Source organism: Protopterus annectens, chromosome 1.part0 (genome assembly GCF_019279795.1).
Source record: "Protopterus annectens isolate FY-2018-M chromosome 1.part0, PAN1.0, whole genome shotgun sequence".
Lineage (NCBI taxonomy): Eukaryota > Metazoa > Chordata > Ceratodontiformes > Protopteridae > Protopterus > Protopterus annectens.
The window spans coordinates 646,232,170-646,254,575 of NC_056725.1; the positions used below are offsets into that span (position 1 = coordinate 646,232,170).

At 42.4% G+C, this 22,406-nt stretch overlaps 1 protein-coding gene across 2 annotated transcripts in view; it reads left to right on the forward strand.

Annotated features, from left to right (window-relative positions):
• The window catches only part of TFB2M (transcription factor B2, mitochondrial), a 433,306-nt gene that overhangs the window by 308,098 nt on the left and 102,802 nt on the right, over positions 1 to 22,406 (forward strand). For both annotated transcript variants that reach the window (XM_044061929.1, XM_044061932.1), the window contains one exon: positions 22,336 to 22,398. In XM_044061929.1, the coding sequence (XP_043917864.1) occupies positions 22,336 to 22,398 (63 nt within the window). The remainder of the gene's footprint in view (positions 1 to 22,335; positions 22,399 to 22,406) is intronic.

Below are 22,406 nucleotides of genomic sequence, written 5' to 3' on the forward strand. Positions count from 1 at the left end.
AAGGATTTCCACTCTTACTTTATTCCTTGTTTAGGCCCTGACCACGATGTAGCTAGTTGTCGGTTTTGTGCTAGATTTAACCACAACGTACTATTAAGCGTAGATACGATTTTGCTTTTCACTACTTTGGCAGGCGATTTAATTACAATATGTCATCAGACTCGCTTCCGACCACCGGAGTTCACAAACGATGCAAGAATAAGGACAGGCCTCCGAGGTCCAAATCAGACTACTGTTTACAAGTAGAGCCAGCTACAGGTTCGGCCGTCGTCAGTGAGGCGCTTTTGCAGCCCCTGTCGTCGGCCATTACAGAACCGATTGCCAAAACGGACTCCCATGAGGAGCCAACTAAGCTTTTGAGTACTACAGCTGCGGGACCTTCGGACAATGCTCCCTCGGATGGGTCCGGAGCCGCTGTGCAGGTACCGGCTTCCGAGGGGGTTTTCAGGCCTACACAGCTTCAAATAAAGACAAAGACAAAGGTGAAGACTCCTTCTAAATCAAAGACTCAAGCCCAGGCCACTTCTGATCCGGGACCCAAGTCTCAGAAACAAATGCTTAAAATGACGGAGGACTTACTAACTATGATTAGGGGTTCACATCCCCCTCCAGACAAAAGGCCAAGGCAAGAATTGGATTATGCATCCTCTAATCAGGCATCTGTTTCTTCAGTGTCTTCCTTTGAACAGGAATATACTTTCCCTCCTTATGAGGATTCCGATGCTGAGAAATCCATTCCTTCAGCTTCTCCCCCTGAGGATTTTTCTTTTGGGGAAACTTTACATGACATGAGGGAACATTTTCACTGGGAAGGACAGGAGTACTCTGAATCTAAGAGAAGGCTTAGGGATTTCCTTCTTCTTCCCCAGCACGGACCCCTGGCTATTCCTCCTATTTTGGATATTGTGGATGATGTTTTTTCCTGAGGCTAATTTTACTCCTAACTCCTTTCCTCCAGCTCCTGCAAAGCCTGACAGATATTACAGGGTCCCTGACTCCCACCAGTTTCTTTATAAAAATCCTGTTGCTGATCCAGAAACCATTTCTCAGGGTCCTAAGGGTGTTAAGGCCGCCTCTGCTAAAAACCCTATTCCGTCAGATAAGAATTCCAGAGCTTTGGAGAGATGGGGCAAAAAAGTGTACACTTCAGCTACTTTATCCATTAGGGCTTTAAATTGTCAATTTCATATGCTAAAATATCAGCAATTTCTGCTGTCTGTTATGAAACAAAAGCTAGGTACCATTTCAGCCTGTGCAGATAATAAGGAACTACACAATTTGCTACATGCTACTGAGCAGGTAGGGAAGCATGGCTTACACTGTGGTTTTGATGCCTTGGAGGCTTCATGCAGGGCGGCTGCCACTGGCACAGTCATTAGAAGACATGCTTGGTTAAAGGAACAAAACTTGCCTGATCAAGTGAAAGCAAAGTTACTGGATGCTCCTGTTCAGCATAATGTTTTGTTTGGTTCTAAGGCTAAAGAGGTGATAAAGAAAATGGAGGATAAGGCAAAATCCATGCAAACGGTTAAGGATTTCTTACAAGTTCAGCCCCCAAGATTTAGCATAAATTGGCCAACAAAAAATTGGTCCTTTCCCAGCTCGGACAGACCTCAGAGGGGTAGATACAGGCGCTCCAGGGGGAGGGCCCAAGCACAGACCTCTTACAGACCTAGACAGTGGAGTGCTTCCACCCCCAGGGGTGGAGAGGACAGGCCTCATTCTTACAGAAAACAGGCTCAATGACTCCCCCTGCATGGCTCCAGGAACCTCTCTCCTGGAAGCCCCTCTAGGAGGAAAACTCTCTCTTTTTCACCAAAATTGGACTTAACATAACCCAAGACAAGTGGGTTCTGGATGTAGTTTCGAGAGGTTATAAATTCCATTTTTTTACCTTACCAAGACCAAACGGATGGCCAGACCTACCAAAACACCAGTGGGCAGAGGCATTAAACCAGGTGGGATCCCTCATGGCTATGAGGGCCATAGAACTGGTTCCACAATCAGAGATGGGACAAGGCTTTTACTCGAGGCTCTTTCTAGTTCCCAGAAAACAAAATTCCTGGAGACGCATCCTGGATCCGTCAGTATTAAATACTTTCCTGGAGATACCAAAGTTCAAGATGCTTACTCTGCAGCAGCTCCTGCCAATGTTGAGCAAAAATGCATGGATGGTGACATTGGATTTAAAAGAGGCTTACCTACACATCCCCATCAGACAGGAGTGCAGAAGATATTTCAGGTTCAAGGCCGGCTCAAAACATTCCCAATTCTCTGTGCTGCCCTTTGGCTTGTCTATTGCGCCCAGGGTCTTCACCAAGTGCCTGGCACCAGTAGTAGCTTACTGCAGGCTCAAGGGAATTCAAGTTTACCCTTATCTGGATGACTGCCTTATTCAAGCAGACAGCAAGGATGCCCTACTCCAGCTCCTGGACTTTGTTCAAAATCTACTCAAGTACCTGGGATTCACTGTGAACATAAAAAAGTCAAATTTGACTCCCACACAACAGATAATTTTTCTGGGTGCTCTTCTAAACACAGCAACCCAGATGGCATTCCTGACATCCGAAAAACAACTTCAGCTGGCTTCAACTTTCAAAACCCTGGCATTAATGTCTCCGCTAACTGCAAGAAAATTCCTGCAGGCTTTGGGTTACATGGCCTCCTGCATCCTTCTCATACCATATGCAAGACTGCATATGAGAAAAATACAATGGTACCTAAAAAGTGTATGGTCCCAGCATTGCCACAGTCTAGACACACAGATTGCTGTCTTGCCTTGCCTTGCCTACAAAAGAAATTCCATTGGTGGGCCATGGCATGTCTTCAAAACAAAGGGAAAGCCTTCAGTCTACCTCCAGCCAACCAAGTGTTAACCACGGACGCCTCGGATTACGCATGGGGAGCCCACTTGCAGGGGAAAGGCCTGCAAGGTTTTTGGACAGAGGATCAGAAGCACGTACATATCAATTTAAAAGAAATGTTAGCTGTACAGAATTCCCTCTTGGCTTTCAGGGATCTTCTACAGCCAGGACAACTGCTGATATGGACAGACAACACCACAGTTATGTGGTACATAAACAAGCAAGGTGGTTCACACTCCTACCCCCTTTGCAGACTAGCCATGACTCTATGGAACACAGCTCTAGCTTGCAAAGTGAACCTACAAGCTCAGTTCCTGTCAGGGAAACAAAATATTCTGGCAGACAGCCTGTGCAGGAAATTCAGACCCACACGAGTGGATGCTAGACACCCAAATATTCAAGATGATTACAGAAGCCTGGGGCTGCCCGGGCATAGATCTATTTTCATCCACCCTCAACTACCAGTTACAGATTTTTTGCACAAGGACATATCACAAACTAGCATGGAAAATGGATGCTCTCTCATTTAGGTGGAGGAACTTCTCGGGGTATGCCTTTCCTCCTCTACCTCTTCTTCCACAGGTGTTATTAAAGATAAAGCAGGACAAACCCAAGATGATTTTACTGGCCCCAAATTGGCCTCGTCAATTTTGGTACTCAACACTGATGAATCTATCCCAGGAGCCTCCTTGGATTCTACCTCCGATTCCAAATCTTTTGTCCCAACACCAGGGCCAGGTTCTGCACTCTCATATCAAAACTCTCAACCTGGCAGCCTGACATATTCAGGGCCTATGATTAATCCTAATCTTCCCAAACAGGTCATGGATGTCATCTTAGAAGCCAGACGGCCTAGCACTAGAAAATCTTATGGAGGTAAATGGAAGAGATTTTGCACCTGGATGCATGCTCAGAATTTGGATCCTCTCATTCCTAACATTCCATTGATTTTACATTACCTGACAGACATGTTACGTAAGGGTTTATCCTTTTCCTCCATAAAAATACATGCCTCAGCTATCTCTGCACATTACAATACAGATCCTCCAATCTTTTCGCCTCCACTACTGAAACAATATCTCAGAGGAGCAAAGAATTTAAGGCCCTCAAGGACACCACCAATACCTGCCTGGGACCTTAACTATGTTCTGGAAAAACTTACTCTGCCTCCTTTTGAGCCTGCTGCCACATCTGATATTAAGTATTTATCATGGAAGACAGCTATCCTACTGGCTTTGACTTCAGCCAGGAGAGTCTCGGAGTTACAAGCTCTCATGGCTGTGGAACCTTATATTATTTTTCATCAAGACAGGGTCTCTTTAAGGACTAATCCTACCTTCATGCCTAAAGTGGTTTCTAAAGTGGCTTTAAGCCAAACTATTCACCTGCCAACCTTTTTCACTAATCCACAAAATAAGGGGGAAAGGATCTTGCATTCCTTGGACGTGCACAGGCAGCTTCGTTTTTACCTGGACAGAACCAAGGATGTCAGGAAAATAGAGCAATTGTTTGTTTCCTATGCAGCAAATTCACAAGGCAAAGCTATTTCAAAACAGACCATTTCTAAATGGATTGCTCATGGAATCAGATTTTGTTACTCTCATCATGGAAAGCAAATCCCAGGAAAAATTAGGACTCACTCTACCAGAGCTGCTGCTACTTCAGCTGCCTTTCTCAGGGGAGTACCTACCAAAGATATTTTGGAAGCTGCAACTTGGAGTTCAGTGCATGCTTTCTCTAAGCTCTATAATCTCCCTTTTTATTCTAAGTCTAGGGCAGGTTTGCTTCTGCAGTCTTGCAGGGCCTTCTATCCGCCCCTTCTACTCTATAACCACCACCCTTTATCTCAGCTTTGGGATTCAACCCTACAGTGATGACTACAACAGTGAAACACGATGAACATAATACAGTTGTGTACACTTACCATAAATGTAGATGTTCGAGTGTCTTCACTGTTGCAGTCTGGGTTACCCACCCTCTTGTCCCCTCTTATACTTTTATTAGTGTGGTTTCCTACTGCACCCTTCTTCTGAGGTGTATTTGCTACAGGGTATGGGGTTTGTTGTATGTTACATTTTTGTTTTACTATTAGCCTTCACTTTTGGGCACCTGACATCTGGGGCAAGAAAAACTGGAGAACATGGCGTCGGCTGGCAGCTTTGTACTCCTGGCGCTCTGACGTCAGGGAGCATGACTGAACTGCCGACGCCGGTCCCAGACTTTGGGATTCTGGCCGACAGAGGGCTGCCTGCCGGCAGGAAGAACCCTGCAGTGATGACTGCAACAGTGAAGACACTCTAACATCTACATTTATGGTAAGTGTACACAACTGTACTTTTCATCTGTCACGCTTTTAGCCCCAGAGTCCTGCAGGAATGCAGAAATAAGCTCATTCTCAGAGGCTTATTAAAGCCTGAAGGTTCTCCGCCCAAGCCTATCTCCAGAAAACCTTCAAAGCCCGCCAAATCGTCGGCTCCATGTTCGGAGCCGACGCCGAGCGGTCCTCTTTCTGCCTCGTCGGTTCCAGTTGGAACCGATTCATCAAGGCCTCAGTCGGCTCCAGCTTTGGTGTCGGAGCCATCCCCGAGCCAAAAACGATCCAAGTCTCCTTCACTGGAGTTGGTTAGATCGGCTCCGAAGTCTCCCTTGCTGTTGGAGTGGAGCCATAGGTCTCACTCCTCCAGGTCTTCCAGGCTTTTGGACCTTGACCTCGAGAGGGTAGTCAGCAGGCTTTTAAAGTCACAGGTGCTGGCCCAGTTATTGCATAGCCCATCTGAACAGACAAGGGCTACCCCAATGCCTGCTCAAGTTCCTCCTCCGACTACTTTGCTGAGTTCGGAGCCGGAGGTCGTCGAGGTTAGTACCATTGGGGCGTCGGAACCGATCCCTCCATCATCGGTTCCTTCATTGGCTCTGTCCTTGGAGGGATCCGGGTGTCGAGACTCCCTCGTCGGCTCCGAGGGGGCGAGTGGCATCGGACCCTTGTCCGACCGCGTTCTCCCTCTCGGAGCCTCGGCGCAGGTGAGTTCGGCCCCGACATCACCCTCTGAGCCGTCCCTCTCGGTGCTGGGAGGAGTGCTCATCTCCTTGGAGCTGGGTCCCTCTTCCCTGCCTGACAAGGGCGCCTTCGAGTTCATGAGGAGCGTGCTGGCTCCCATACTGACACCACGGTCAGCCTCGTCGGACCTTCCCTCCATGGTGCCTGCTTCGGCCCCTGCCTACCCTCCCGAACCCAAGCGCGGAGAACCGACGCTCCAGGCCGCTCCATTGGGCGTTTCCTCCTCTTCCGAGGGCTCCCCTGATCCTGCAGAGGAGCCTCCTTGGAAGAGGACATGCAAGAGGAAGCATGTCGACTCCCCTGAGTCAGTAACATCCGACACCAACCTGGATGATGTGGAAGGGTCCCCAAGGTCCCCCTCTGAGGATGTCTCTTTTTCTGACATCCTAGAGATCCTTAAACAGAGGGGGAACTGGTCCGCCCTCAACCCTTCCGAGGACGAGTCGGTGTACCTGGATGCGTTCGGTTCTCGCTCTTCTACCTCCTGGGTGTCCCAGCCTTTCGACCCACTCATGGTGGTGGTGGCTAGAAAGGTGTGGACGGCTTCGGATACTATGGAACCAACTCCCCGGAGGCCTACAAAATTTATTACAGCCCCTGCAGACAAACAGTTTCTCTCCAAGGGCATCCCCGTGGATGCCATGGTGGAGGCGGCAGCCACTAAGAAGGAGTTGGCTGACCCTTCAGTACCTGTCCATCCTCCTAATAAGGAATCTAGGACTATGGATAGGTATGGCAAGCGGATGTTTTCTTCAGCGACCTTTGCCATGCGATCGCTGAATTACTTATGCCATTTCACCCGTCTTCAGAGACACCTCCTTAAAGAACTGGGTGATACCTTACAGGACCCAACAGCTGTGGGTTCCCAGGAAAAGATCAACTCCCAGCTGGGGACCCTGAACTCTATTGTCAACTCCTCCATGCGGCTCATTTCTTATGCAGCCGATGGAGCGAGTAGGGCCGCAGGCACGGGCTTTGCTGTAAGGAGACGTGCCTGGATGCGGCTGTGCAACTTTGCTGACCCCTTCAAGGCATCCTTCACTAACACCCCCTTTGACGGTTCTGCCCTGTTTGGACCTCAAGTGAAGGATACATTGACCAGGTGAGAGCAGGAAGGCAAGACTCTCTCTGCCGTGGGAGTCCATTTTTCCACCCCTTCTAGACCATACCCTAAGGGTCAAAAGGGCTGAAAGATGTGGTTCCGTAAACTCCAGGGAGTACTGCCTGACACACGTGGTGAGCTCCCCTCCAGAGGCAGAGGAGGGTACAATAACAGATGCCGCCCTAGGGGCAGGGGGGGTCCGCAAAATCAGGGTAGCAGCGAATCTTTCTCTGACAAACCCTTCCAGCACCCCTGAGGAGCTGCCCAACTGTCCACCTTTGGAGGCAGTCGGGGGAAGACTTTCACTGTACCCAGAAGCCTGGCATTCCCTTACGCAAGACAGATGGGTACGGTCCATCATATCCGAGGGTTACAGAATCCCCTTTATCCACACCCCACAACAACCAAAAGGGCCTCTTCCAGACGTTCCACCCGGTCTGAGAGATCAAGCAGCGTCAGAAATTTCAAAGCTGCTGTCAAAAAGGGCCATCCAGCCAGTCCCGGCAGACCAACAAGGATCCGGAATCTACTCCAAATTCTTTTTGGTACCAAAAAAGACGGGGGACTGGAGACCTATTTTGGATCTCAGCAAGCTGAACAAGTCTGTTCAAAGAATGAAGTTCCGGATGGTCACGCTACAGTCCATTCTACCCTTTCTGGGTCAGGACAATTGGATGTGCTCTATAGATCTTCAGGATGCGTACTACCGTATCAAAATGAACAGGCGCTCCAGAAGGTTTCTCTGCTTCCGGCTGGGACCCAGTCACTACCAATTCAGAGCCCTGCCCTTTGGCCTCACCACAGCCCCCAGGGTGTTTACCAAATGCATGGCAGTGGTTGCAGCTCACCTGAGACGACGGGGATTCCAGGTGTTTCCATATTTAGACGACTGGCTCCTTACTGCCACCACCAGGCACCAGCTACTTCAAGCCAGGGATTACGCTGTGCAAACGTGCAGAGTGCTAGGCATCTCCATAAACTTCGAAAAGTCTGCCTTGTCGCCCTGTCAGCATATTACCTTCATAGGCACCGTGTTAAACACGGTAGAGTTGTCAGCAAAACTACCTACACAGAGTTTCAGACATTCGCAGCCATGTTCAAATCCTTCTACAGGAGGACAGGGTCCAAGCCCGACTTGTACTGAAAACACTTGGTCTAATGGCAGCAACAATCACCTTGCTCCCCCTAGCTCATTTTCATATGCGGCTACTGCAGTGGATGCTTTTTTCCCAATGGTCTTTTCAGCAGCTTCCCATGTCTCACAACATTCTCATCACTCAGTCATGCAAGAGACATCTCTCGTGGTAGATGGTCTCGCCCCAGGTGCTCCTGATCAGACCTGTTATTCTTCCCCCTCCGGTTGCCACTGTGACAACGGATGCCTCCCTGATCGGGTAGGGGGGCATTTTCAGGGCAGGACAGTCCAGGGCACATGGCAACCCTTCGAGTGCCACCTGCACATAAATGTCTTGGAGATGAAAGCGGTACTTTTGGTGTTGCAGGCCCTTCAGAACTCTCTACCCACCGGAACGATTGCAATTCAGACAGACAATATGTCTGTAGTGTGGTACATCAACAAGCAGGGCAGAACCAGGTCCTACCCCATATGTCGGGAAGCGCTCAGACTTTGGCAGTGGGTGATCTCTTCTCAACGGTTTCCGGTAGCAACGCATATTCCAGGGAAGTCCAATGTCATAGCAGACAGACTGAGCAGGGACATTCTCATGCCCTACGAGTGGTCTCTCAACCAACTAGTAGCGGAACAAATATTCAGAAGATGGGGTCAGCCTTGCTGCGACCTTTTCGCAACCCCTCAAAACAGCAAATGTCAGTATTTCTTCACCATCTTTCCTCTTCCGGGTCTCCCTCCCAGAGATGCTCTAGTCCACGATTGGCCCTGGGGTCTTCTATATGCTTTCTCCCCTTTTCCCTTAATTACCCAGTTAGTCCAGAAAGCAACTGCCTTGAGATCCAGGATGATCCTCATTGCCCCTTACTGGCCTCGACAAGTCTGGTTTCCGTTCCTGCAACGTCATCTAGTAGAGCAGCCCTGGCATCTGGACCCAGTGCCAGACCTTCTGACCCATCAATTGGGCGGGCTGCACCAATCCCTTCCATCTCTCAACCTCACAGCTTGGTTGCACCACTTCCAACCCTAGCCAGGCTTCCCTTAATTTCTCAGTCAGTACGTGATGATATCCTTGCCTCTGACAAGTCTAACACCAGAAGGACTTATGCTAGTAAATGGAAGTGTTTCTCTATTTGGGCAAGGAAAAATCAAGTAGACCCTTTCACATCTCCTGTCCAAACAGTTCTAGAATTTTTGATGGAACTTTTCCAAATGGGCTCTTCCTCAGCCACTATCAGGGTCCAGTTGGCAGCTATTGCAAATTTTCACGTTGGCTTGTCAGAGACCAGTATTATGTCCCACAAGCTTTGCAAAGCCTTTCTAAAAGGAACCGTATTACTTAGGCCCCCGGTTAAAGACCCTCCTCCACCGTGGGATCTAAATTTGGTACTGTCTTCTTTAATTTTGCCTCCCTTTGAACCAGCTGCTTCCTGCTCATTAAAACTGCTCTCATGGAAAACACTTTTCTTGGTAGCTATTACCTCAGCGAGAAGGGTTTCGGAACTACAAGCTCTCACTGTGCGTCCCCCTTATCTTGCTTTTCACAAAGATAGAGTGTCTCTTAGGACTAATCCTTCCATTTTACTTAAGGTACTCTCTGAAAAAAATCTTAATCAGACTATTGATCTCCCAGTCTTCTTCCCAAATTATACTGATAGGGCTGAGAGAAGACTACATTGTTTAGACGTCCACCGTCAACTACGCTTCTGTCTTGATAGAACAAAACAGTCGAGAAAATCAGAGCAGCTCTTCCTGTCTTACGCGGAAGGAAAGCAAGGCCTTCCAGTTTCTAAAGTAACCTTGTCCAGATGGTTGACCTCTCGTATCACGCTAATCTATCAATTGAGGCATAAGGAGCCCTCTACCAAGCCTAGAGCTCATTCAACCAGAGCATTAGCTTCCTCAGTAACTTTTCAAGCAAGGTTACCCATGGATTCTATTTGTGCAGTGGCCACATGGGCCTCCCCTCATACCTTCATTTCTCATTACAAACTGGACATCGCCTCCAGAAGTTGGGCTGAGTTTGGTTCCACTGTACTCAAGAGTCTGTTCCATTGAGCCACCCAGGATTAAGGTGCTAGAGACACTGTTTCATCCAGCAAGAATGAAGGCGAGATTGACAACTTAACATTGAGAAGTTATGTTCTTACCATAAAGTTCCATGTTAGTTGTCTTCTTCTCGCCTTCTTTCTTGCATCCCACCCTCCATCCCCCTGGCCTGGAAAGACGTAGAGTATCTTGTGAGATATCTTTTGTCACCAGAGTTATCTTCTCAGCTAGCTCTCTTGTTCCACTTTTGGTAGCCCTTGTAAGGGATATATGTAGAAGAGCTTATTTTTTGCATATTTTAGATAGATTTACTCTCTTCTTGTGGTGGGACATATATGTCCATAGTGTTAGCTATCAAAAGAGATCTGGGTATATGACGTCTAGCATTATGGGACATAGTATAGCCTTGAGCCGGTGAAAATAGCTCTCGAGCTTTAGTAATAGTCCGAGTCGGAGCCGAGGTTCGGCTCCGGACCCATCCAGCAAGAAAGAAGGTGAGAAGAAGACAACTAACATAGAACGTTATGTTAAGAACATAACTTCTCAATGTCACTGCTAAAACAGAAAATGTTGACAATTTCTGAATGTTCTGAAAACAAGGAAATGCAGGATTTATTGCATGCAGCTGAACAAGTGGGAGAGCATACTTTGCAATGTGGTTTTGATTCACTGGAGGCCTCTTGCAGGGCCGCTGTTACAGATTCTGTCATTAGAAGGCATACTTGGTTAAAGGAACAGAATCTGCCTGATTATGTTAAAGCAAAATTATTGGATGTTCCATTACAGCATGATACTTTGTTTTGTGTTAAGGCAGAAGAGGTGTTGAAGAAAATGGAGGATAAAGCGAAATCTATGCAGACAGTTAAGGATTTCTTACAGGTACAGCCACCCAGATTTAGCAGGAACTGGCCTTCTAAAAATTGGTCCTTTCCAGTGTCAGACAGGCCACAAAGAGGCAGATACAGATGCCCTAGAGTCAGATCCCAGCCCCAAGGCTCATACAGGCCTAAACAATGGGGTGCTTCTACCTCCAAAAGCGGAGAAGACCGATCACAGCCATATAGGAAGCAGTCCCATTGACTTTCCTCTGCCAATACCAAGCACTTACCTTTTGGCAGCACCTTAATGGGGAAAGCTAGCACTTTTTTCACAAAATTGGCACATGATCACCCAGGACAAATGGGTCTTCAATATAGTCTCTCAGGGCTGCAGGTTCCACTTTCACACCCTTCCAAAGACAAAAGGTATGCTAGACCTGCCACACAGTCAATGGGCAGAGGCACAAAAGCAAGTTTCATCTCTCATGGACATGAGGACTATTCACCGAGTATCACAGCAAGAGCAGGGACAAGGATTTTACTCAAGACTTTTCTTGGTACCCAGAAAGGACAAAGCCTGGAGACCAATACTGGACCTGTCTATTCTAAACATCTTTCTGGACGTTCCAAAATTCAAAATGTTGACGCTGCAGCAGCTTCTGCCCATGCTGGGCAAGAAGGCTTGGCTTGTAACTTTGGACCTCAAAGAGGCATACCTGCTTGTCCTAATCAGACAATCTTGCAGAAGATACCTCAGATTCATAGCTGGCTCAATGCACTACCAATTCTCTGCACTGCCCTGCACTGCCCTTTGGCTTATCTACTGCGCCCAGTGTCTTCACAAAATGCCTGGCACCAGTAATTGCATTTAGAGATTTTAAAAGGTTACATGTGAGCCAAGACAATAATCATGTGAATAACAGAACCCACTACAGAGACGCAGTTGTATCGGACAAAAATGTTCAGACTTTTGAGGATGACCGCCAATATTTTGAAAATTCTAATGAACTTTTTTTAGAGGAGCCGGTCCTGCGCAGATCAGAACGCCTAAGGGAGCGTTACCAGGACCGGCAAGTTCATTACAATCACCAACCGAACTATTTGAACAGCAACCGGAGAAGGTTTTAGCTATTAATGAATCAATTATTACTGAACAACTTGTAGTTTGTGAATGTGTAGTTGACAATATGAATAGGCAGGTTGATTTAATTAATGTTGATGAAACTTTGTCAAATACTGCTGTTTTTAATGGATTAAATGTTGTAGAAGATTGTTTAAACTACACCACACTACATTTAACAAACATGTTAAGTAATAAGGGTAACTCAAATGACTATAACAACTTAAATTTATATAATACTCCATTGAATAGTGAAGAAGTGTTGGATTTAACAAAACTTGTTGACATTGATTCTGACTGGCATTTACGAACTACTGAGTTACAAGGGAACTTAGAATGTAAAATAATTATCGATGGTGGATTTTCTGTTTATAATTATTCAGATAAAATTGTACAAGGTGATTTTTTATCACTGTTTAAAAAGGGGTTTAAATTTATACCTAATTATAAACCTGATCTGGGGAAAGTGTTATTAAATTTAAAAACATACACTAGATTGTTGAATTTGAAATTGTTTTTTAAAGATAGGAAGGATACACTGGAAAATGAAACAAGAATTACATTTAAGAGATCAAGTACATTCATCCCCCCTAATAATTCTATAATTTACCTCTTTCAAATGTTATGTGAATTACTAATCAGGAAACTTTGGAAAGAAGATCGTTTCATTAGTGATAACCTTACAGTAGCTGAAAGATTTTGTCTAAAAGAATTGATTGAAAACAATGCATATAGAGTGATGAAACCGGACAAAGGGGGTGGGGTTGTTATAATGAGTAACATAGATTATTCAAATAAGATGAATAAAATGTTGAATGATGAGACGACTTGTAAAACAGTTCCTAAATACGACATAGTAAAAGCATATACTAGGATAGATTGGCAACTATATGAACTTTGTCGATGGTACAATATCAGAACAGGAATATAATTATCTATTAGTGGAATCACCAGTTACACCGTCAATCTTCGGAATACCAAAGATACACAAAAATGTTAACAACCCCCCTTTTAGACCAATAGTCTCTGCTAAGTTATCAAAGATGGAAGCAATAGCACATTATGTAGATGTCAATTGTGGTATGGTAATAGGTAACATAGGCCATATTATAAAGGATTCTTGGCATTGTTTGGAGAAATTAAAAGACTACAATAGTAGTATTGATAACTTGGACAACATTAGTATAGTTACAATTGACATCAATAATTTATTTTCAGTAATTCCTTTGGACGAAGGTTTACAATATTTTGAGGAAAGTTTGAGATTTTACAGCAATATGCATATAGTAAAAAGAAAAACTATGGTAGAAATGATGGAGATGGTTTTGGAAAATAATTTTTTTAAATTTGGGGGTGAATTTTATAAACAATGTTCAGGTGTGGCTATGGGGGCAAGATGTGCCCCCATATATGCTAACCTAGTTTTGGCCACATGGGAACGAAATTTTATTTTCTGTAGTAAATACTGGGCAAGAATTGATTTATATTTGAGATTTCTTGACGATGTATTGATGCTTTGGAAGGGAAGTCAAGACGAGTTATTAGAATTTATTGACTACCTCAATCAAACGACAAAATTTCTAAAATTTACCCATAATTTTAACAATGATACTGGTGAATACTTGGATATCAAACTTTATAAGAAGAATAATAAATTTGAGTCAAGTATATACCGAAAGAAAACATTTTCAAATTCATATCTGCATTACAACAGTTGTCATCCAGAGTTTCAAAAACGTAGTCTGATTAAAGGACAAATGGTAAGGCTATCTAGGATGATTAGTGAGGATAATATTTATATAACAGAAATAGAATTTTTAATTGATATGCTACAAAAGAGAGGCTATCCCAACAGGTTATTGCAGAAAATTAAAACTGAGATATCTGAAAAAAGACATACTATCAGCCGATATTAAAATATGGATTAACAAATAAAGAGACACACAACTATAATAGAGGCCAGAAAACACATGCTATGATAGTACCATACAGTAACAATGCATATGAAATAAAAACTATTATGAGTGAAGTATGGGATAATGTTTTTAACACACAAAGTGAAATTTTGGATGAAATAGGTAGTAAGCCACAAGTAGTCTTTAGTAGAGGCAGAAATTTAAAAGAATATTACGAAAGTGTGATAAGATTTAAAGACTCTAAAATGAATAAATGTGGATACTTCAGGTCATGTCGATTTATTAGAGATGGACCATATGTTGCAGTTAAGGGTTATCACCGTACTGTAAGATGTCCAGGACATGTGAACTGCAATACGAAATTAGTGGTTTATGTGGCTATATGCTTGAATTGTCAAGCATTTTATGTGGGAAAGACCATAAGAAAATTAAAAGAAAGAATAGCAGAACACATTAGAGATATCAAAAACAAAAAAACAACAAATGCACTTTTTGTACATAGTTTAGTATGTCCAGAATTTAAGAAATTTCTGTTTTTTGTTATAGATAGAATACCACAAGATATGTCAAAAGAGGGTGATGTAAATGCTTTATTAGAACTAAAGGAATGTTTGTGGCAATTGAGATTAAATGCATGCAAGAAACCTGGTATTAATGAGCAAATTTCTATTTCTAGTAAGTTAAAATTAAATGCACATAAAATTTAGTTGTTATATGTATTTTTAGTATTTTTATAACATTTTTAACACATACTTTTAATATAAATACATTTTTTAACATATATATATATATATATATATTTATTACAATATTTATTACATTATTTATTGGAATTAATTTATTAAAATATGTAATTAATTGTTGATATTATATATATCTATATATCATTGCTAATTATTAATATTTTAATTATATTTATATATTTATCCTGTCAATACAAAGTTTTGTAGTATTATGGTTAAGCCCCATGAACGCATTACAATAATTTATTGTGAATAATTTATTGTGAATATCTAGATATTTTGGTATAATATTGAGTCACTAATGATGGACTTGCTAATTACATATGAAATTAATGAACTGTTTCCATTGGTTAGATAGCTGTATAAATGAGATGCTGCTCCATATGTTGTTACTCTGATGAAACCTGCATTGTGGCGGGTGAAAGCGCTTAGTTGGTTTGTGTTATAATAAAGTCTTTTCGTGCATCATAGCTGCTTTCCGCTTATTATTTTAAAGTTATCAGTTACACGCAGTTACGTCAGTTTTGTAGGAATTCAAATATATCCCTACTTGGACGACTGCCTTATTCAAGCAGAGAATAAAGACATTCTACTGAAGCATCTGGTGTTTGTAAAAAGATTACTAATTTGCCTTGGGTATGCAGTAAACGAAAAGAAATCAAAAACTAGTACCCTCTCAAGAGATAATATTCCTGGATGCAAGCTTAAATACAACTGCCCAGATGGCTTATCTCACGCCAGACAAACAAAGGCAACTGACTTCTTACTTCGAAAAGATGGCAACAAAGGACCCAGTGATTTGCAAGAAAAATTCTGCAGGCTTTGGGCTTCATGGCATCCTGCATTCTGCTAATTCCATATGCAAGACTGCATATGAGGAAGCTCCAATGGTATCTAAAAAGTGTTTGGACTCAACATTGCCACAGCCTGGAAACATTAATTAACCTGCAACAGGAGTTTCGATGGTGGGCACAGGCCTGTCAACACAATAAGGGACAGCCATTCACTTTACCCACAGCCAGGCAGATACTAACAACAGATGCATCAGATTATGCCTGGGGGGCCCACATGGCAGGAAAATGTATTCAGGGCTCATGGCCCGCAAGCCAAATGCATCCTCATATCAATCAAAGAGAGATGCTAGCTGTACAGAATGCCCTGACAGCCTTCAAGGATCTACTCCATCCAGGACAACTGCTGATAAAGACGGACAATACTACAGTCATGTGGTACATAAACAAGCAAGGAGGAACACATTCCTACCCCCTCTGCAGACAAGCCATGACTTTGTGGAACACAGCATTGACTTATCAAGTGCACCTGCAAGCACAATTCCTGCCAGGAAAGACAAATACTCTGGCAGACACACTAAGCAGAAACCTCATGGACCCTCACGAGTGGAAACTAGATCCACAAGTCTTCAGCATGATAACAAGGAAATGGGGATGCCCAGATATAGATCTATTTGCCTCCCCTCACAACTGCCAACTACAGAGATTCTGCACAAGGACTTATCACAAACAAGCATGGAAAGTGGATACTCTTATCATTCAGCTGGAAAACCCTTACAATATATGCCTTTCCTCCACTGCCTCTCCTCCCCAAGGTACTCCTAAAGGTCAGACAAGAGAAGCCAAAAATTATACTGATTGCCCCAGACTGGCCACGCCAGCACTGGTATCCAATCCTAAAGAGCTTGTCTCAAGGCCCAGCCTGGACATTACCTCAAATTCCTCATCTACTGACCCAACAAAACAATCATATCCTGCACAGCCAACTCAGAACACTAAATCTGGCTGCATGGTGGTTAATATAACCACTCAGAACACACCTCTCTCTAAAGCAGTTATAGATGTTATTTTGGAGGCCAGGAGGCCCAGCACCAGAAGATCTTGTACAGAAAAATGGAAGAGATTCTGTTCTTGGAACCAGGCACAAGGAATTGACATGCTTGTACCAAATATTCCTCAGATTTTACAATACTTAACTGAGATGCTGGACAAAGGCCTATCCTTTTCATCAATTAAGATCCATGCCTCTGCCATTTCAGCTCATAACAATACGGACCCACCTATTTTTTCACTTCCACTGCTAAGGCAGTACCTCAGAGGGGCCAAAAACATAAGACCTCCAAGGAGAGCACCAATACCTACATGGGACCTCAATTTTGTCTTGGAAAAGCTGACACTGCCTCCTTTTGAGCCAGCCAATACAGCCAAGATAAAATTCTTATCATGGAAAACAGCTCTGCTCCTAGCAATAACTTCAGCAAGAAGAGTCTCAAGAGTTACAGGCCTTAATGGCTGTGGAACCTTTTATTATTTTCCACCAGGACAGGGTTTCTCTAAGGACAAACCCAACATTTATGCCTAAGGTAGTGTCCAGTGTGGTTCTTAATCAAACCATTCATTTGCCTACCTTTTATCCAAACCCACAGAATAAACGGGGGGAGACTTCTGCATTCTTTGGACATACACAGACAACTACGCTTCTACTTGGACAAAACTAAAGCTTTCAGAAAGACTGAGCAACTTTTGGTGGCATATGCTGCAGGATCACAAGGAAAGGCTATTTCAAAGCAGACTATTTCAAAATGGATAAGCCACTACATTTGTTTCTGCTATTCACAACATGGGAAATCAGTGCCTAAGGGCATTAGGCCACATTCAACCAGAGCAGCAGCCACTTCAGCAGCCTTCCTCAGAGGAGTACCAACCAAGGATATTTTGGAGGCTGCAACTTGGACTTCAGTGCACACTTTTACAAAGCACTACCACTTACCTCTTTACTCTAAATTCACAGCAAGCTTTGCCACTGCAATTCTGCAGGGCCTTATAGCCACTCCTAATTCTATTTAGGCCCAGCCACCCAACCTCAGCTTTGGGATTCAACCCAAGTGTAATGACTGCAACAATGAAACATGATGAACATAGTACAGTTGTGTACCTACCATAAATGTAGATGTTCGAGTGTATGTAGTGTTGCAGTCCAGGTTACCCTTCCACTGTCCCCCTTTTATTGCTGGGACTTCTCTACTTCTCTATTCTATACAACCTATGTGGTGTATTTGCTTGTAGATGAAGGTAATGTTTATGTTAGTGCATGTTTTTTTATAAGCAGAATTTTTAGCCTACCCTTTTGGGGGCACCTGACATCTGGGGCAAGAAAAACTGAAGAAAATGGCGTCGGCTGCATCTTTTATACCCCTGGCGCACTGAAGTCAGGGAAGAGGCGACAGCAACCGATGCCGGACCAGGACTTTGGAATTCAGGCCGACTGTGGGTAGCCTGCCAGCAGGATAACCCAGGTGTAATGACTGCAACAGTGAATACACTCAGACATCTACATTTATGGTAGGTACACAACTGTACTTTCTGCTACTTTATGAATACAATGTTAAGTATGTAATATTGTTTTTCTCCCTAAAGGTCTGCATCCAAAATCCCAGTCTCTCCTTGTTTTTTGAGCTTCCTCCCTGTTTCATCATCATCCCTTTCCACTTTGAATTATAGCTTTCTGCTTGTGCTATGTATAGGAGCCTTAACTGTGTAGCTCTGAAATACCTCCTCAAATCAGGTAATCCCAATCTGCTTTGTTTTAGTGGAAGAATCTGCTTATCCCATTTGACTCTTGCCATCTTTCCCTCCCAGATAAAATCCTTCAACTCTTTATTAATTGCCATCCGCAAGTTCTCCTCTGGTTGTTAAAAATATGCCTGACGTGTGTGTAAGACTAAAGGGAATACAAACATTTTAACTGTTTGTATCTTATTAGTCATATCCATGTAACAGAGCTTCCAATTTCTCTGTTTTTGTATTTTTTGTTTAGTTTCTTCCCATCTATCCATATCTGCCACACCAGAATCATTTTTAGTCCATACAGCTAGATATTTCATTTTATCATATCCCCATAAATATGGATATTGCTGAACTAATTTGTGTGTGGGTGCATACTTTGCAGCTATTGCCTTTGTTTTAGCTTCATTAATTTTGTATCCTGAGATTTGAAACTGTCTCAAAATGTTCCACAACACTGTAATGTGCTTTTCTGGTTTTATCAGGTATAAAATAATCTTCTTCTTTCGGCTTTTTCCTGGTATAAAATAATATCATCTGAAAATAGAGCCAACTTTTCTTGACTACCATACCAGTTATATCTTTGAATTTCTGAGTCGCTTATTTTCTTTGCCAGTGGAATATAATTAAAATAACAAAGGGTAAAGAGGACACCCCTGCCGGGTTCCTCTGCCCAAGCAGTAATTATCAAAGAACCCACCCACTTAAAGTTTTGCCTCCAATCCCTTATGCATCCTCCTAATTAACCTTAGAATTTTATTAGGGAATGCAAATGCTTCCATTACCTTGCTCATAAAGTCCCAGCTTACTGTGACAAATGCTTTCTCCCCTTGAAGACCCATCAACAACAGTGGTATTTTCTTACATTCTGCTGCCTTCTGGATCATCAGTGTTCTATTAATGTTGTCAAATGTTTGCCTCCCCTCCACAAAACCACATTGATCCATATCAATATCTGACAATTTTGGCATCACTTTTGCCATTCTTTTAACCATTATAGACATAAACACTTTATAGTCATGGTTTAGTATTGAAATGGGCCTGTGTGAGCCTGGATCTGATGGATCTTTATCCTCTTTAGGTATTACTGCTACCATCACTTTCTCCCAGGATGTTGGGACTTCTCCTTCTCTTAAAAATACTGTTAAACAAAACCTTCCAGATCTTTATCAGTTTTTTCCCTCTTAGCTTCCAAACTTCCAGAGGAATACCATCTGTTCCTGAGGACGTTCCTGTAGATTGGTTATACATCACCATTTTTCTGTCATCTCCTCCTATCCTGTTAGTAATTGAGCTTCATGTACCTATAAATTTGGCATATTTAATTCTTCCATAAACATTTCCATTTAACCTTTTCTTGATTTCCATATTTCTCTGCTTTATACAGACTTTCATAGAACTTCCAAAATATTACTAATACTTCTATAGGATCTCTTGTAATCTTCCTTGTTATAGGCCCAGTAAGCTTGGCAACAGCCCTATCTGCTTTCTGTTGCTTAAGTCATTGTGCTAAAAGTTTTTATGCTCTTGAGTTATGAAAAAAAAATGTTGCTTAACAGCAGTCTTTCTAATTTCATGCATTTAATTGAGGTAATCCCTTATTTTTCAGTTTAGCATTCTGCAGTTGCTCCTTCTCTTGTTCTGTGAGGTTCCCCTTGTTTTGCAATGATTTAACATTTGCCAGTCCTTCTAAGTAATTATTGTTACTTCTTAACCATGTCTTCCTTTCTTTTATTTCCATCCTATTTTAGACTCTCTTTTTTATCCTACTCCCTGGCCATATTTCCAGAGGAAATTTCTGTCTTCTCTAATAGCTCCTGAATAATTTCCACTGCCCATTCCTTAAATTCTTCTCTTTTCAACAGATATGTGGGAAAACACCAGTGTCTCATTTTTATTTCATTACCCTGTGTTTTTATTTTAGTTGTTATTGGGTGTGTATCAAGACCTTTGATTAAATACACATGTTCCTGTGAAATGCTAACTCTGTCTAGTCTAGCCTATCACAAGTTTTGTAGTTTGGGGACTAATATGTAAATTCTCTCCCAACTCCTAGTACTGAATTCACATCTTCCATACCAAATATCTTCATAAATTTCTTCCAAAAATCTATCCTCCTTTGTTTTATTTTCCCTTCTGGGCCCCCAGACAGATCTTCACTGTTGAAAATCAAATTCCATTCCCCACCTGTAAATAATATTCCTTGCTGAAAGCTGATTATTTCTCCTAGAATTTTGCTCCATTGTAGCAGTTTTAGATGGAATATAAACACATGCCAATGTAATCCTCCTCCCCTGCCAGGAGCTCCTTAGTACTACAAATCTACCATTATTATCTTTTTTTTATCCACTTCTATTGCTATTGAAGCTCCTCTAACAATTAGTATAAATACTATTTTTTTCTAACCATCCTGAAAAACCTTTCTTTATCCATTTCACATGTTCACTTCTTTCCAAGTGTTTTCCTGTAGCATAACTATTTGCACTGTACATTTTAACCTTTCTTTTTTGTATTCATTTGTGGGACCATTGATATTTAAAGGCATTATAGGGCGCATCATTGTATTAAAAAGTTATTATTTCCACCTTTATGCGTAACAGCTTTTTTGTTAAATGTCTAATTCCAGCTTTTATGTTGCATGCATAGTGTTCAGTACATCATATGCATTTGAGCCTGTCACATCTTGCAAAACTTTTTGTTTTATTGAAAGCTTTGAAGAAAAAAAACACATACACACACACATACCCAGTACCCTCCTAAATCCTATTAACCTAATAATAACACATAAAACTATATACATCTTCAAATATTGAAGTTTTTACCCTTCTAATAGGAACAGATGTTCCAAACTGGCAGCCACACTGTAAAATTTGAGTTAACCTAAAAAAAAAAGGTTGTCCATGCTAAGATGCATGGTGCAGCCTGTGTTTCTAAGTGCTGTCTGGTTTTGTCTTATCTTTATAGCTCTCCCAGCTGGGGGAATACTTGAATGCTTTCAGAGAACATAATCTCCTAGCCTTGTCTTTTTATTTGTCTGCTGGAGACATGAGGGTCAGGTAAAGAATGGCTACTAAACATACATTTCCAGTTGCTTATTTGTGCTTTCATAACATTAATGCAGTCTGTTTCTTCCAGCTTCTTTTGTACAGCAGAACATCCTCAGGTTTCCCTACATGCTCTGTCCTCTAATGCTATTATTTTTTTTTAAACATCTCTTCTTGTGCAGTCTCCTATTCACCTAGCGTTTTCTTCATTTCGGCCTCTGTTTTTTTGCAGTTTTATCACCTCATCTTAATGTCTGTTTAATGCTTCTTCCATTTTTCCAGCCTTTTGTTGTTGAATTTGATATCCTCCATCAGTGTTTTGTTTTCTTTAATCAGGTGCAGTTGTCTTATACTTTCCTTTAGGTTACTGAAAGTCATGTCTGGAGCTTGCACTACTTTTTGCTGAACAGCTGCAGTACTTTTCCAGACAGTGTTTTTCCTTACCTTTTGAAGATGATTTTACTTCAAAAGGTACACTTACTAGCCAGTTACTGAAATTTACCCAGATGTACAAGTCCTACTGGCTTCTCTGCTAAGTTTTTGTTTTCACACTGCCAGAGCTACAGTTAAGCTGTTACTCAGTGTACAGTCACCTTAGAAGCCAGTAGAATTAACATTTTGAGCCTGGGCGTCTTGTTTTCCATGTAGTCTTGAATATATTATAATTTAGCTTTTTCCGCTTGTTCAGATCATGCAGTGAACATGTGTGTTGAGGCTTGAACCCAGTTCCCCAATATTTGCTAATGCTTTATTCTACTGTATTGCTTCTAGATTAATTAGTACATAACATGTTGTGAAAATAGACTTCAAGGCAGTGGGTTTGACTGCAGAGGTTATTAAATATTTAGAAAGACTTAAATCCAGCTGTTAGTCTTTATCATTGTAATCCTTTGTCGTGGTGTTTTGTTGATTCACAGGAACCGTTGTCTTCATTTGTAATAAGCAGTGGGAGTGGTCAACTTGGAGTACGAAAAAGTAAAGTAAGTTT